Source organism: Eulemur rufifrons, chromosome 3 (assembly GCF_041146395.1).
Source record: "Eulemur rufifrons isolate Redbay chromosome 3, OSU_ERuf_1, whole genome shotgun sequence".
NCBI lineage: Eukaryota > Metazoa > Chordata > Mammalia > Primates > Lemuridae > Eulemur > Eulemur rufifrons.
Genome location: NC_090985.1, coordinates 94,095,493 through 94,111,678, shown reverse-complemented (window position 1 = coordinate 94,111,678; position 16,186 = coordinate 94,095,493). Strand labels below are relative to the sequence as shown.

General features: G+C 37.0%; 1 protein-coding gene across 1 annotated transcript in view; it reads right to left on the bottom strand.

Annotated features, from left to right (window-relative positions):
• TOX (thymocyte selection associated high mobility group box) overlaps window positions 1-16,186 on the bottom strand; it is a 292,415-nt gene that overhangs the window by 39,587 nt on the left and 236,642 nt on the right. Inside the window, exon 4 of the mRNA XM_069466469.1 lies at window positions 6,653-6,934. Within this exon, the coding sequence (XP_069322570.1) occupies window positions 6,653-6,934 (282 nt within the window). The remainder of the gene's footprint in view (window positions 1-6,652; window positions 6,935-16,186) is intronic.

Here is a 16,186-nt window from a genome sequence, read left to right as displayed (position 1 = left end):
ATCTTCACCATAGAAACAAGGCATATAACAGCACTTTTTGTGATGGTACTGTTTCTGTAAGTGAAAATTTTGCTACTTAAATTCATTCTCTCTTTTCCTTCTAAACTATGCCATCTGAAATCCCCTTATGAGAATAAATTCAAATAAGCATGGAAAGTAAGTCATCTAGTTACTGTGAACTCAGCAAGGCTGTAATACTTTTTTCATTTTACAATTGGGTTTATTGTTATCATTAATAATAACAGTACATTCAATGACTCAAAACATCAATTATAGAAAAACGCATATGAAGTGCTATACTTTTGAAATGATTCACAAGTGTGGGGTATTGTATCAGTGTCACGGTTTGTAAAGCAATTTCATTTTTAAGGATCCTTGATTCTGCCAAACATAACTGAGTATTATTTTTGTGCGAGTTTAGCAAAGGCACTTAGAGGATTTATATGAAATAGGAAGTTTGGGCTACTGTCCAGAAAAATTACTTTAAAGTAAGAAAAAAGATTAGTTCTAATTATATTACATCTACTAGTTAAATTGATCAATTTTGTTGGATCCACTTGACCTTTTCTAAATTTGCCTGTGTAGGGCAATGTGTTTTTTTCTTATCCTCTAGGATTGAGGGCTTCTACCACCTCACAAAGAATACAAGCTGTTGAGGGAAGGTCCCGATGAATAAAATGGCAGGTGGTTATGTTAAGTTTCACTTTATTTTTATTCCATGAATTAATTGAATATGCTCAGTCATCTAGGGTATGTCTAAGAACATACACACTTTGAAAATACCATATCCTGTCATAATTTAATGACTTGAATAGATTTTAGGAATAATCATTTGGAATCAGGTACTAACTGGCTGTTTGAATTTTATCATTTCCTCCTAAACTAGTTTGTTAGGCTCAGCCTTAATAAATGGAATACTTTTTTTAAAAAAAAATGAGGGGCATATATTTTAATTGCTGTGGCTTAAGAAATTCTTTAAAAGTATCATACACATTGTATCTATCATACATATTGTATCTACACAGGCAAATTTAGAAAAGGTCAAGTGGATCCAACAAAATTGATCAATTTAACTAGTAAGTGTAATATAATTAGAGCTAATCTTTTTTCTTACTTTAAAGTAATTTTTCTGGACAGTAGCCCAAACTTCCTATTTCATATAAATCCGCTAAGTGCCTTTGCTAAACTCGCACAATTGCATAATATAGTTCAATGTCAAAAATATCAGACTTCTAAGTCTCAATTTTCATATTTTATCCCATTGCTAGGTAAATGACATTTGGTTATAACACTGCTTGATTTCACTTAATATTTATAGAAACCTGTCTGTTTATCATTTTTACTTTATTCCAGGAGTCTTCTTGCCTTGAGAAAAGTGGTAAATACAAACTACCTTTCTAAAGGTTTATTTAATTGCTGTGCTAGTGACTTATCCTATTTGCTTGGATGTAAAAACCTTCTGCTTCTGTCTAGCATGGCAGAGCACAAGCATTGATGAACTACCAGATTAGTAACAAACCGTTAAAGGCAAAAACTAAGTGAAAGCAGGAACTCAGAAAAAACAGAGTACTAAAGTCAGCATTCATATTGAAGATACTGTTGAACCTGGTGTAAAATTGAGGTAAAGGGTGTAGTAGACAGAAAACAACGCCCATGGCTCACCAAAAGCAGTATGTTTAACAGGAGGGGGTCCTATTAAAGTCAGAATGTAAAAGAACTAGACTCTCAGTGAAGGGTGGAGTAAAATAATTTCCTTTATACGTGCCCTCCCAGGACCTGCAAGGATGATTGCTCTGGAAACTTGATATGAAATGAAGAGTGGCACACAATCTCTTCTGTTCATTCACAAACAAAAGCCAGCATTTGCAAGAATTTGTAGCTTGAATGCATACAGGGGTGGTCTGAAAAAATTTAGGCCAAGTGTGGTTCTAGATTATAATGGTCCAAGAAATATGGTAGAAGCAAATACAAATTATCACTGGAGGATTCCACTTTCAAACCAGGTCTAAAAGAATTCTTATAAAGTTCTAACAAATATCAGCTCTCATTCAAAAGTCACAAAAAACAAAATGAAACAAGCTATTAAAACCAACAGAATCAGACCCCAAAAGACTTCATGTATTAAATTAGCAAAGCAAAGGTATAAAACAAATATGTCTAACATGCTTAAAGGAATAAAAGAGATTAAATAGATGGGTAAAGAGCAAGCAACTAAAAAGAGTCCAAAAAGATTTGAGAAAGAACCAGATAAAAGTAGAAAAAAAACCTGAGATTAAAACCTTAATAGATCATTTTGAATTTCAGATTAGATATAGCTGAAATGAGAATTATGAACTGGAAAACTGACACATATAAATTAATCAGAATATAATCCAGAGAGGCAAGGAAGTAAAAAAGGTGAAAAACAAGAGTTGTGGAGGAAAGGAAAGAAAAATCTAACATTCATCCTCTCAGAATTATAGGATTAAAATGCAGCAAGCATGGGGTAGAGGCAATATCTGAAAAAAATAGAGGATGAAAACTTCTCAGAACTGATGAAAGACAGAAATGATTCAATTCAGGACAAATGTCAAGAAACCCATGCACATCACAATGAATGAAGCTGCAAGACACCAAAGACAAGAGAAGATCTGAAAACCAGTCAGAGAGTAAACGCAGATTAGACTGTGAGGCAGTAGAATTCTCAAAAGCAATAATGGAACAAGGATTCAATGGACTAATATAATGTCTTCAAAATGCTGAAAGCGAATAACTGTCAACCTAGAATTCTGTACTTAGCAAAGATATTTTTTAAGGTAAGCATGTTTCCAACAAACCCTCGCGAAAGAACATTTTAAAGGCATAAAAAAAGTGATGTCAGGTGAAGGAAATACACATGTGAATACATCTAAAGGAAAAAAAAAGACTGCATAAATAATAAAAATAGCATTTCATGAGGCTTTTTAAATTACAGAATTCAATTAAATTATAATTAAAATGAACAACAGCAATAGCAATCCCCTGTATAAACTGGGAGGCAGGTGTATAGATTTAAAGTAATCTAAGAAAGAAGGTAAAGATATTGGTCAATTTTAGACTTTTATACGGCTGTGTACCAGGGTAGCTTCTGAAAGTAGAGAAGAAATATAAAATTCCTAATCTTAAAATGGGAAGGAAATATTAGAATGAGAAAAATAAGAGCAACCTTAAATAAGGCAAGAAAGAAAAGCAAACATAGAATATTTGTGGGATAAATAGAAATCAACATACTTAGATACAGAAATAAACCCACGTATTTTGGAATTAATATTCATATAAATGCAGTAAATGTTCCATTTAAAAGTAAAAAAGATCATCTAACTATATGCCATTTATAAGAGATACACATAAAACGTAAGAATACTTTCAACAGAAAAGCAAAAAGTAAAAGGATGGAAAAATATATACTGTGATTCTTAGCCCATAATTTCTGTAAAGGGAAAACTGTGCCAAAAATATAATGCCAGATGCTTTAAGTGTCTTAAACTATCTCATATATTACAAATACTGGATTACAGGCTTAGAACTACAAGCTGCCTAAGTTTATATTTCTTTGATGCTTTAGTGTACATCTCATTTATGACAACACAGCTTCACAGCAATCAAATTCATGGGTAGTGCTTATAAGGGGATAATTTATTTTACTGATGTAATATTTACAATATTTCTCTCTGTCAAAACAGACTTATTTCATTTAATCATTTAATTAGATAAATTGGAATCAACATATAATTGCTTAAAGAGAGCACAAAGTGTTAAGAGGGAAGCTTTAAAAGCTGCTTTTTCTGATGTGGAACTGAGTATTCCTTTTTAGTTTGCTTGTTAGAAATGATTTAAATGATCTTTTTGACTTAATGCTATTTCCCATTTAACTGGAGCTGTTGCACTACAACATTCCACATAAATCCTACTCACATAGAAAGGAAAAATTCCAGTTTAATCTTTTACTGTGATGAAGAATGCTCGAGCACTTTCATCAGAGGATTTTTCTAGCCATTTAATAAATGTAAGTTTAATAAATGAGTAGGAGGATTTTGAATTGGAGAGAAGGTGAAAACAGTGTGTAGAGATGGAATGGAAGGGTGAATTTTCTTGAGATGAAAAATACACTTAAACTCAACATGACTTTGTGAATGTTCATGAAGACAGAAAGTCATTTTAATGGGTGCATTCGTGAGAAATCCACCCCTAAACCTTCACACATCACTAATTCAGGAATATATCACTATAGAATATGCATTCTACTATACAATGCTTACATAATTACTAATAAAGAACCACAAATTATTTGAGATGTGGATACTGAGTGATTGGATCACTCACTGGCAAATTTCATGCCTGGAAGCTTATAACACATAAATTCATGCCTTGGCAAAATTATAAAATATGGACTAAAGGGGTTAATAGCAAATGTCGGAATCTGTGAAATGTTAATTCTATGAATTTCAGATTTCTACCCACTCTTCTACTGTATAAGTTGAAAATTGTTGAAAATGCTGTTGTAATTAAAAATTATCCTGTATAAAATTTACTGTCAGAAGATGCTACTAATTTTGCATTTAATTTCCTGAAATGTCGGCAATGAATACTGATAAAGATATAATCCAGATACACAAATGGATCTTTACTATAAACAGATTAATTTTTCCCCGTGCAATATAGTACGTATCATCTCTGTTTAGGAAATTGACGTGAATTATCCACACATAATCCAAAATCTAGATCACTGGCCGCAAACAAATTCTTGGTGTGTTCATATTTAGGTCCAGGTACTAACTGGCTGTTAGGTACCATTAGAATAATCTATATTTTCCAAAGAAAATTATTTTGCCCTCTAAATGGTCAGTTGAAGGACAGGCTTTCACTAGCCCAGTAAATTATTTATGTGATATCAATTAGTCTCCTCTTGCCTTTTTACCTAACTCATGAGAGATTGTCTCACTGACAACAGGGAGAGACAGCGGCGGTGGAAGGATTGGTGTGGCAATGATGTCTGCCGTGCAGCTGTTCTAAAGCATGCCTGGGATTTGTTTTAATCAGGTATAGAAAGACAGCAGGCACGAGAATGATTGTTACGAAGTTTATACCAGATCCCTAGAGAGGAGGCACGGTGTGCCACGCAGGGCCACGTGGGGGAGCACCCAGCTTGGCCAGGGGGCAGAAAGAGGGCCAGGGCAAGGGCAAAGCATGCCCAGAGTTTTTATTGGGTATTTTGCGGGAGGGGATGGGTGAGGCAGGGTAGGCCTGCTTGGGTTGGATAGTTTGAATAATTTCGGCAGGCTCTGGCCTATAGGGAGTGATCCCCAGTTGTTCAATACCTTGCCTGGGGGTGACATAGGGCAGAGGGAATGTTGGCTTGGTGTGTGAGAGTTTGACAAAGGAGATGTGTGGGGTGCAGCTCTGGATTGATTGGTTTGTATGTCAAAGGGATGCTAGCAGGCGAGTCGTTCGCTATGTCTAGGAACTAGCTAGCCCTGAAAGGACTCATCTCTCCATGGTCGAGGCCTCAAATGCCAGAAGATCAAAAAAATAAGAAAATATAGTTAGTATAGCAGTCTTGTCTTTATCATCAGGCTAAATAAATATATGAAGCACTATTTATCTGGATCTTTAAAAAAATCAGTGGAGCTATTGGAAAATTAAGTATATACATTAAGACCTCACAGTGTTGCCTTTGGTAGCATCTTGACAGTTTAATTTCTCAAAAACAAAATTTGCACAAAGGTGAAAAGAAAACAAAGTGTCTGCTCAAGTGAATATTCATTAATAAGATTTTTTTTTAAAGGAGGAATATCTAGTACTAATGTAATAGCAAGTGTTTTTCACAGTAACTAGGCACAAGAGTCCTCCTCACTGGGATGAATGTGGAAGATGCTTAACTGATAATCAAGGCAATAAAAAGATAACTTTGGTGTCAGAGTGAGAGTGTTCTCAGTTTTGGTGCATTTTTCAAAGTTGCCTCTAACACTTTAAGAAAACAAACTACCTTCTGCAGCCAAGTTTCTAGTCTAAGGGCATTTAAGACTCATTTCCCCATGCAGATAACTTCAAAGAATGACACATCTAAGACAGATAGAGAGACAACCATACTGGCATTGGGTTATCCAAAAGTATGCAACGAAACACCGCAGCTTCTGGTTTAGGAAGGGAGTCATCTTAAATCACTGGCATTTACCATCCTCATCCTCAGTATGAAATGGTTAGGTCAGGCGATCACAAAGGCTTCATCTAACCATGACCTTATAACATGCAGTGCCCTCATCTTACCCGTGGGAGATTGCCTTCTTAAAATAAAATCGTTAAGCTGAATAGACGTTTTTGAAGGAGTGGTGAATTAGGCTTCATTTTGGATGTTGAGTGCCTTACTACACAGATCCTATCTTTTGTGGGTGCAAACAACTTTTATGCTTAATACATCTTTATTTAAAGGGTTCGGTAGGAACTTAAAAGTATAGTTGGACGAGCAGGTGGTTTGGTCTGTTCAGTTTGTAATCTCATGCTTCATTGACAAAGTGTACGTTCCCTACCAATGTTTCTCATTTGGATGATATATATGAACTTGCACCCACCACAGGCCAAGGAAGGCGCCAAAGAATATTTTCCCATCGGTCCTAAAAAACCCCCCCATTCCTACCTTAGAGGTCTCATCGCCTTCATCTTCATGCACTGAACTGGATGGTGAGGGGGTTGCAGACTTGCTTCCGGGTGGAGATGGGGAGTTGTGGGGAACGTTGCTTCCTCCCATATTCAAACCGAGCTGAGCACTCAGCTGTGTCTGGTTGATGGTGGTCAGCTGGCCGTGCGGCATCATTCCCGGCTGCGGCCTGATGTCTGCGGGCCGGTCCCTCGGTCTCATGGCTGCCATCTGAGGGTGGGAGCTGTACTGAGCCCCTTCCGGGTTCCGTATGTCTTGCATCTACAATGGATGAATGAATGAATGGGAAAGAAATAATTTTTCACAAACGTATTTCTGGAAAATTTTTTTTTTTAATCCTTTAGACTGCAGGATATCTTGCTGAGCCACACACACATTTATTTTCTCTGGGGTAAAATAATCCTGACAGTATATGTCACCCTAAAGGACACCAGAAGAATATGAAGAGAATAAAATCTGTGGATTCACTCAACATCATATTTCATTACTCAAGATCTGATTAATTGTATTTACAGTCTTTCTGTACTAATGAAATGTAGACATAGATCATTAATATAAAATTATACATTATGTCATAATCATAATATATTTATATGATGTAAGTTTCAAAATGTTGATGCTCATTAGAGTGTCTGTCAAAATTATGTAATTATTAGTGATTACAGTATTCACAGCAATTCGTGAAATGCTTTTTAAGTTTATCCTGATTATTTAAGAAAGGTTTTGGGAGTTAATAAGTATACTCTTGTTCTTAGTTTAAATCTTTATAAAGTAGTACTGGCCAAAATGATCTTCTAACTACCAAACTCAAAACACTTACAGGCCGGCATTCACTATTTGATTAATTGACTATTGAAATGACTTGACTGCACAGTCAGATTTGAAAGTAAAGCTCTAAAGTTGCAAGGTCACCATATTAATCCTTTATGCTATCTGGGTCACTGTTTTTTTTAGCCTTAATGAGACTCACTCTTGTAATTCAAGCAATGAATTTTGTCTTTGTAAGGATTAGAATTAAAAGCATTGGAGGATGAAGCTCTTAACGTATCTAGAGGTCAAATGTGCCGTGTAAAAGGAGAATGGTAGATTTCACTTAACATTTCCCTGGCATTTTCAAACTTAAAGTAATGGGGAATATTTTGCGGTGCTTACAGAAGCAGCTCAGTTTTTCCACTCTCAGGGAGCTTGGGGAATTCGGGCAGGTAGAGGGTGTGAAAAACAAGAGAGAAAAAAAGAAAACTGGGGGAAAAAAGATATATGGCTGAAGTTACATGTTGGAACTGTAAAATCAAATTAATAATTTTTTTTACTCTTTCATTATAAAAGAGAATCCCACACAATGTCAGATGTTTAGTAATTACCTGTCTACAAATGTTACTGTGACGTGGAAATACTTTGAAGACCAATTAAGTAAATTAGTCATAGTTTTTGTTTTTGTCTTATAATAATAGAATCATTTCTCTCTCGTTATTTTTACCAATCTAGTTCAATCTATCTAAAACTGAAATTGCAGCTGTTCAGGGAGCCCCTGTGTGCCTGTGATCTCCTCTGTAATAGGTTTACTGCCTCCACCATGAGCTCTCCTAGGAGTCAATTTCACCCCGTTAGATCTTTGCCAACTCTTGTTACTGCTCCATCTTCAGACTCAGTTTCAGGCATCCTAGACTCCTGGTATTTCTTGGTGAAGGCTTAGGCTGGGCCCATGATTTTGCACCTGCCATTTTCCCAGTCTAAACCAACAGTTTTTTAATAATCAAACTGTATTTCTCCAATCCTACAAAAGTAGCTTATAATTCTTCTTTTCATGAAGTCCCTCATTAAGCAGTTCTTACTCTTCAATGATACATGTAAGAGCTGCAAATGCTCTTAGTGACTCAGTGACAGTCTGTGGAAGAGGAAAATGGGGGATGGAAGCCCAAAGTACAAGCTTGTTGAATGTTTGTGGAATAAATTTATGAATAAATGTAAAAGAATAAATGAACGAGTAAAGCCCAGAGAGGTTAAATGACTTGCCCCAACCAAAGAGTTGAAGTTAAAATCCGCATCTTCTAATTCTAGTCTTAAACACTTCTCACTGTATTAGCAGCTGATTCATCATTTTACATATCCCATAAAGAAAGTTATAGCTAATTAAAGATAATTAAAAACACCTTTTCAAATGTTGTTTCCCAAATCAACAATTGCTTTATCTAGGCCATTCCTATTCCCTCCTACTCACATTTACGAAAATGGTTTTGCCTCTTCTTAGTTGGCCGTGTAACGTCTATGTAATACAATCTGTTCTTCCTTAGGAAAGAAAGCTAGTTTTCACGGATATCCTTAAAGTTGTGCCATTGACAGTGGGGACCATAAAAATCAGGATCAACTTTTGAAAATACACAGAAGAGACAGTATATATTAATACTAAGGTTTTTTTTCAGGCCTACGCTCAAATGTCCTAAGGTTCTAATTTTTTTTATACCCTTAGCACGCAGAATCGCTCTCATTATGGGCACAGAATAACAGATACATGCCTGCAAATGCTCACTATCTAACCCAGGGCAGCTTTCTCTCCCAGCCCTGCACCAAATAAGGCACTCACGTGCACATTCAAACTTATGTTTGTAGACTACACTTTTATAGCCCTATATATTAAAAGTATTAATATTTACTACAAAATCATACTTAAACCAAATTATTTTTCCCAAAGTGTGTAACTAATTGCTATCTTTATTTCTTCTTTGCATAAATTCCAAGTTACAAAACATGTACAGTCCGTAACATATCTGTTCTGAGCCCAATTCTTCTCACCCTTTCAGAAATCTCCTGGTTTGAACATGATATTAGAGGGGATGATTTCTAAATCAATTTTCCTATGGTTTCCAGATTTCTGACCACAACGAAAAGTGTTCCCAATGCTTAAAACAATCTCACGTTATTTGCAATCCTTTTAAATTGTTTTCTCCTGTTGTTTTGTGTAGTGGGTAAGTCAATCTCTGAGCACCATAATCTGCCTTCCCACCCTAGTCCTGGGGGGTGAAGGAAGTGGGCGTGGCTATGGAGGCATGACAGCCTCATTAGTTCAAAATACCGTGTCACCAATGGAGTTAGGTCAGGCAGGCAGCTTTAACACCGAATCAAAGAACGATTTTCCTGTGTGGAGGGTAGCAGGTATATCTACGTTTTCAGCCCTCAGATGCATGTATAGTCAGATCTTAAAGCCCACGGTCACATTTCTAAATTAGGAGGAGTATTTCATTTTACGTTGCTTTCTAAAGGGCAGTTCAGTATTAATCACTGCCTAGTGCATACTATAGGGAAAATTAAACTGGATGGAGTTCCATTGATTACTGAAAATAGGAATAATTAGTACCTCATGCTGGTAAGCAAATGTTCTGATTACTGGTTTCCTTCTAGAAAGACATTGATCAATTACAGCTCCTTCATGTCAAATACAAAACCTGAACTAGCAAAATATTTCCTGTTAATCCCTAATATTTTAAATTCATTGTGAATAAGTCACATAAGTCATGCTTAATAGCAACAGTTGTTCTCTCTGATTCTTCTTGACTCCTTTGCTGACTTTTCTTTGCTCTACAACTTCCTACCCTTAAATGATTCCCTAACATTCTGTTCCAAGTCATGTTTCTTCCACTCAGCTGAGATTCACCACGGTTTTATTAATTGGAAATGTTCTAAACTAAAATGTACAGTTCTGACCCAAATTCCAGGCCTAATTCTTCAACTGCTTGCTAGACATTACTACTTGGACATCACTCCTGCCATTATTCTAGAAAGGTGAACAAAATTTCCCCTCTCAAACCTGTTTTTTTCTTTGTGACCAGTTTCTGTTGCTGACGCCTTCATCCTCCTTGTCACCTCTACTCAAAATGTCCCAGTCATTTTTGACTTTTTCCTTTTCTACCCAACTCTTTTGAGTTCTGTTGAGTCTACTCTAATATCAATTTTTTCCACCTGCCCTTCCATCCATTTCCACATGCACTCAACTATCTCAGGCCTTCACTACCCCTGCACTTGCAATAGCTACTTAGCCAAAAACAAACTTCTTCACATCTACCCTGAAGACTGTTCAGGGTAGATGCAAAATCAATCTTCATGAGCCTTGGGCTCAAAAACTTTCCGATGACATCTGGCCACAGAATTAAATCCAAACTCTTCCGCACGACATTAAAAGTTCCAAATAATCCTTATTCCCTAGAACTGTCCTTCACACATTCTATTGTCCAGCTGAACCCAGTGAATTGCTATTCTTTGCCCATGTCTCTCTCCCTTGATCATGTGTCTGTGTTTATGCTACTCTTTCATCATTCAGTAACCATTTTCTGAGAATTTTCTGTCTGAAATTTTTAAAAAGAGAGGAATAAACCCCATACTTTGCTCAGTGATTTGTAGTTTTCCTAGGACTTTGACCTGTGGAGCCTTTGAATGCCCCTTTGAGGAAGCCAGGTAGAAATGGCTGTTTTGCACAAGCCTGTTCAAGTTGGGAGAGGTTAAATGATCTCAAACTTTTCTACCAACAAAGATTGAAATAAAAATGAAATGTGCTTATTTTGCATACTTGTGCTTTTCCACAATTCCATGCTGCCATTAGCATTTTCACATATCCAAACCCTGAATATACTTTAACATCACATTCAAAAGTCGGCTCTTCTACAAAGCTCCAAGAACCTTCTTCTTCTGAACTGCCAAAGCATTTGGTGTGTACTTTCTCTATGGGACACTACTTTAAAATTTCTTAGTCTAATGTGTATGTACCATCCAGATAGTAATCTCCTTGATTACTCTCCAGGTCTAATGCATTTTTCAATCCCTCATGAGATCTTTTAGTTTTATAGTATTCCAAATATTCAAAAAATTTTTTGCTGTGTCAGTGTGTTAAAGAAATGAATACTGTCAGTATAAACTGACTTTAATGGTTTTGATGATTTTTCTTTTTTTCTGTGAACTTCTTAGTCACAAGATGAAAAGATTTGATTAATGTCTGTTTCCCTTTGTGGCAGAAACCTCAAGTTGTACCCTTTGACATTCATTTTCCTTTTGTTCTCAGGAACAGGCCTCCAGCATTTGGCTGTCTGATCACCAGCCTGCTAAAGGAGGGCATCTGGAACTTCCCTGGCAGCCATGTGTGGTCCTGTGACCGTGACATGCAAGTGAAAGCACTGTGTGGTACTTCCAAGAAGGCTCCTCAGAAGGGAAGAGCTCACCTTTCTTTGTTCCTTTCTGCTTCCTGCTGGGAAACATGTGGGGATGATGATAAGAGCTAGGGAAAGTGTCTTGGACCAAAGTCTAGCACCTTAAGGATGTTGGAGGCACAAGAAAGGAGTCTGGGGGTGTGACTATCCTGGAGCCTGAACAAGCTACTTATTTGCTATTGTTATTGTTAAATAATATTTTATTACAGAATAGTTTTAGATGTATAGAAAAGTTACAAAGCTAGTACAGAGAGTTCTAGTGCATCCCACACTCATCTTCCCCTATTGTTAATGTCTTACATTATACATATATATGCATATTATTTTATTTCAGAATATTATGGGTGCACAAACGTTTTGCTTACATAAATTGCTTTTGTACCGTTTGAGTCAAAGTTGTGTGTCCATCACCCAGGTAGTGTGCACTATACCCGTTAGGTGTGAATTTGCCCATCCCCTCTTACCCGCTTCCACCTGCTGGATTTCCAGTGAAAGTTATTTCCATATGTGCACATAAGTGTTGATTAATTAGTTCCAATTTAATGGTGAATACACATGGTGTTTGTTTTTCCATTCTTGTGATACTTCGCTCAGAAGAATGGTTTCCAGTTCCATCGAGGATAATACAAGAGGTATTAGTTCACCAGTTTGTTTTATGGCTGAGTAGTACTCCATGGCATACCTATATCACATTTTATTAATCCACTCATGTATTGATGGGCACTTGGGTTGTTTCCACTTCTTTGCAACTGTGAATTGTGCTGCTGTAAACATTTGAGTGCAGATGTCTTTTTTATAGAATGTCTTTTTTTCCTTTGGGTAAATACCCAGTAGTGGGATTGCTGGATCAAATGGTAGTTCTGCTCTGGCTACTTATTGTGGGAGTCTTGAATGTGAAAGAGAAGTAAACATCTATGGTTGCAGAGTCACTGCCATTTGGGGTTTTCTGTTACATGCAGCTGAACGTGATCTTAACTGATATGTCCTAATAGATTTCAAGCTCAAAAAAGCAGGAAGAGAATCTATTTTGTTCACCATTGTAGCTCTAGTACTGAGAACAGATCTTGGCACATAATAGATACTCAACTCATACTTCTTCAGTTACACTGATAGATTTAGGCCAGGTACAATTAGGATTGATGCTGCCTTCACAGAAATAGTGTTATAAATCTTTGATATCTTGGGAACTTTATTTGCTTAATTTCTAGGGCTCAAATGTCTCAAAGCTAATTTCTAATGTGTGTATTTCTCATTTTGTTTATTTTCAAGCCCAGTGAACTCATATTTCCTTGGCTAAAAGTCCACCTGTCATTGGCACTTTAGTTTTGAGTGGCTCTTAATATTTATCACCTCATTTGGGAAACTCAGTCCATTTGCAAATGGATGCTAGATTTCACTTTTTTGAAAACCAGATCTGTTCCCCAAAGTTTTACAGATTGCTGTTGAGGAACAATGTCAATTAAAATAATGGAGGGGGATAATGATGATGAAGAGATTTTAATTTTTCCAATTAACGGAAAGCAAAAGTGCCATTACAATTAATTAGGAAACCAAAACACCTCTCATGTATTGTCCCTCATGCCAGGCCTTGTCACCCACGGCTTGGTGCTCAGGCTACATTCCCGTCTCCCCTTGCCTGGTTACCTACAGCTTTAGAGGACCTGGTTGAGGACAGAGCTCAGGTGTGAAACTTTAAGCACAATATTTGATAACTATTTCAGCACGTGTTTTCACTCTATTTTCCTTGGATTTTCTTTGAAAAGGAAAAAAAACCCACATTGCTCATCTCAAGTTATTTTTTAAAAAATGAGTAAGATTTTGGAGTAACTAGAATACTGAAAAAAAAATCCTTGGAATAACATTAGTTATATTAGTGACTCAATGGTGTTAAAATTGCATACTTGCATGGCACCAGAATGACTGCAGGCCTGCCTTTCAGTGTTTAAAACTGTGTGCGTTTTACAATCCTTCCAGAGTCTATGTGCTTCCTTGAAATACCAGCACCCTTCCCTGTCCAACATGCCAGCCTTGAAAGCTATCATTATCTCTGCCTCTAGCAGACAATCTATATCAAAACAGTTGTACACATAAAACTCCACCGCCGCCTTGGCTGGCTCTGCTCTGATCCAGCTGTTTGAGTGCATAACAGTTGGTACACAGAGCGCTGGAACAGGGGTAGCCCCGAGGCCTTATTTGCTAATGTTGCTCACCAGCTGCTGCTTTCTGTGGTCTTTGCAGGCAAAGCCTGGAAGCTTGCCAGTTGCAGCAGGCGCAAGAGAACGTGAGGAATCTCTGAAGTCCGTCCATTTACCCCTGTCTGTCAGCATTTGACACCCTGCGCTATGGAGTGCTTTCCCCAGGGCGATGAGGAGACCCTGTTGGCTTTGGCTGTGACAAGTGCTTACTCTCGGTCCCTTTTATACACACTATCAAACACACACCATCCTTAGCATCTAAAGAAAAACTTCTGAGCCTTGCTCTTGGTTGTCCGCACAGGCTTGCATGATTAATTGGGGCAGGAAAGCGAAGCGGTTTCATTTTTCTTAGGAATAATGCACTCCAAGAGTCTATGAGAGGAATGTAAATGTTGATATTATTTAAGTCCCCAATTTGATTACATATTTTTGCCAGGGATTCAATTAATATGTAAATGTATACACCAGGACAAATGTGTGGGTAAATTTAATAATCAAATTTTATTTATTATTTTCCTAAATGCATTTCCAAGACAGAGCTTAATTATTTGTTGTCCAAACAAATTAAATAAATCGTTTTTACGTGATCTCCTTGTGCAATCTATTTGTTATTTAGAAATGTGTACTTTAAATAAATTTTATCTTAACATTTTTGCCATTAGACTTCTGACACTGGACACTGGTAATTGACATCGAAAGAGGGAAAGTCTGGAAAATACGTATGTTACATTTTCAAAGACTAAGAAAAATGAGGTTCAAAAGAAAGGTTGGACATTGTTATAAAAACGTATTTTTATCCTCAACATTTTATGTCAGAATAACTTGATTTCAACTCTAAATTTCCAAAAGCAAAATTGTTTTTGAATTTAACATTTGGAATCTTCGATTTTCTTCCAATGGACCATAGAGACAAGGAGGGCTCAGATTTCTTTACAGTGTTGTAAAATGGAATATTAGAGCAATTAGAGTAAATAGTCATTATGAAACTGTTAATCACGGGAAAGCAAGAACTCTGGAGCACAACTCAGTAGGTACTTGCTAACTGGACAGCCATAGCACTCTCTAGAACCACCACCATTGGGGAAGATTAAAACTGTCCCCAAAAAGAAATGCTCATGTAATTCCATGTGTCTGCCCACCATCCTTCATACTGTGGTCTCCTCTATGAATGGGACCCTAACACTCAAGGGATCTGGTGTGTTAGGAGAGAAACGTCACTGAAACATTTTAAAAGTGACGGTTGAAAAAAGTGACGGTTGAAAATCACACTGGCTAAAGCCCATGTCACCATTTTTTTCTTGCAGTCCTCTCCCAGGGATGAACCCTAGATCACACAGAGGGAGGGGAGGACCCTTGCCCGGCCCTGGCGCTCCCCTGAACCCCACTTCCGCTTGTGTTGCATCCAGCAGATCCCGAAAGAAGAATCTTAGTTGTCTTACTGTATACATCTGGATTCGTTTTTATAAACAACTGAAAAGGCAATTTTACTTCATTTTATTTGATTTCTTTTCCTTCCTTTTTCTAGGTGGGAGGTCACGTGCTATAGCAGAGGGAACCCTGCTCACGGCATCAGGCTAGCACTGTTTCTAACGAGTTGTCTTCCTTTTAATTTCTTTGGCTCTCTTATTTCACCTTTGCAAAATGGAGATAATCTGTCAACAACAAATATTTATTGAGTGCCTACTATGTGCTAGAGCTGTTCAAGGTACCTGGCAAACCACGGTGACCACGCAGACTGAATCAATCACAGCCCTGATGCAGCTGCCCAGGGGGAGAAATAGACAAGACAATAAAGTATCATCTGTCCTTTATTCGTTAGTGAAAGGTTTAAGGAGACAAGTCAGAGAGAAGTGTGCTGACTTTAAATGCTTGCCTTAAGGTACTGCTGTGAGGATTAACCAAGGTAAGGATTATGAAGGTGTTTTGCGAAAAATAAACTCATTTCTGTGGTTGTTGCTCATGCCAATGTTTATCTTTGGTTATCATTTTTTTTATATATATTATTTTATTTTATTTATTTTGAATATTATGGGTGTACAAATGTTTTGGTTATGTAAATTACTTTTGTACCATTTGAGTCGAAGTTATAAGCGTGCCCATCCCCCAGATAGTGTGCATGGTACCCG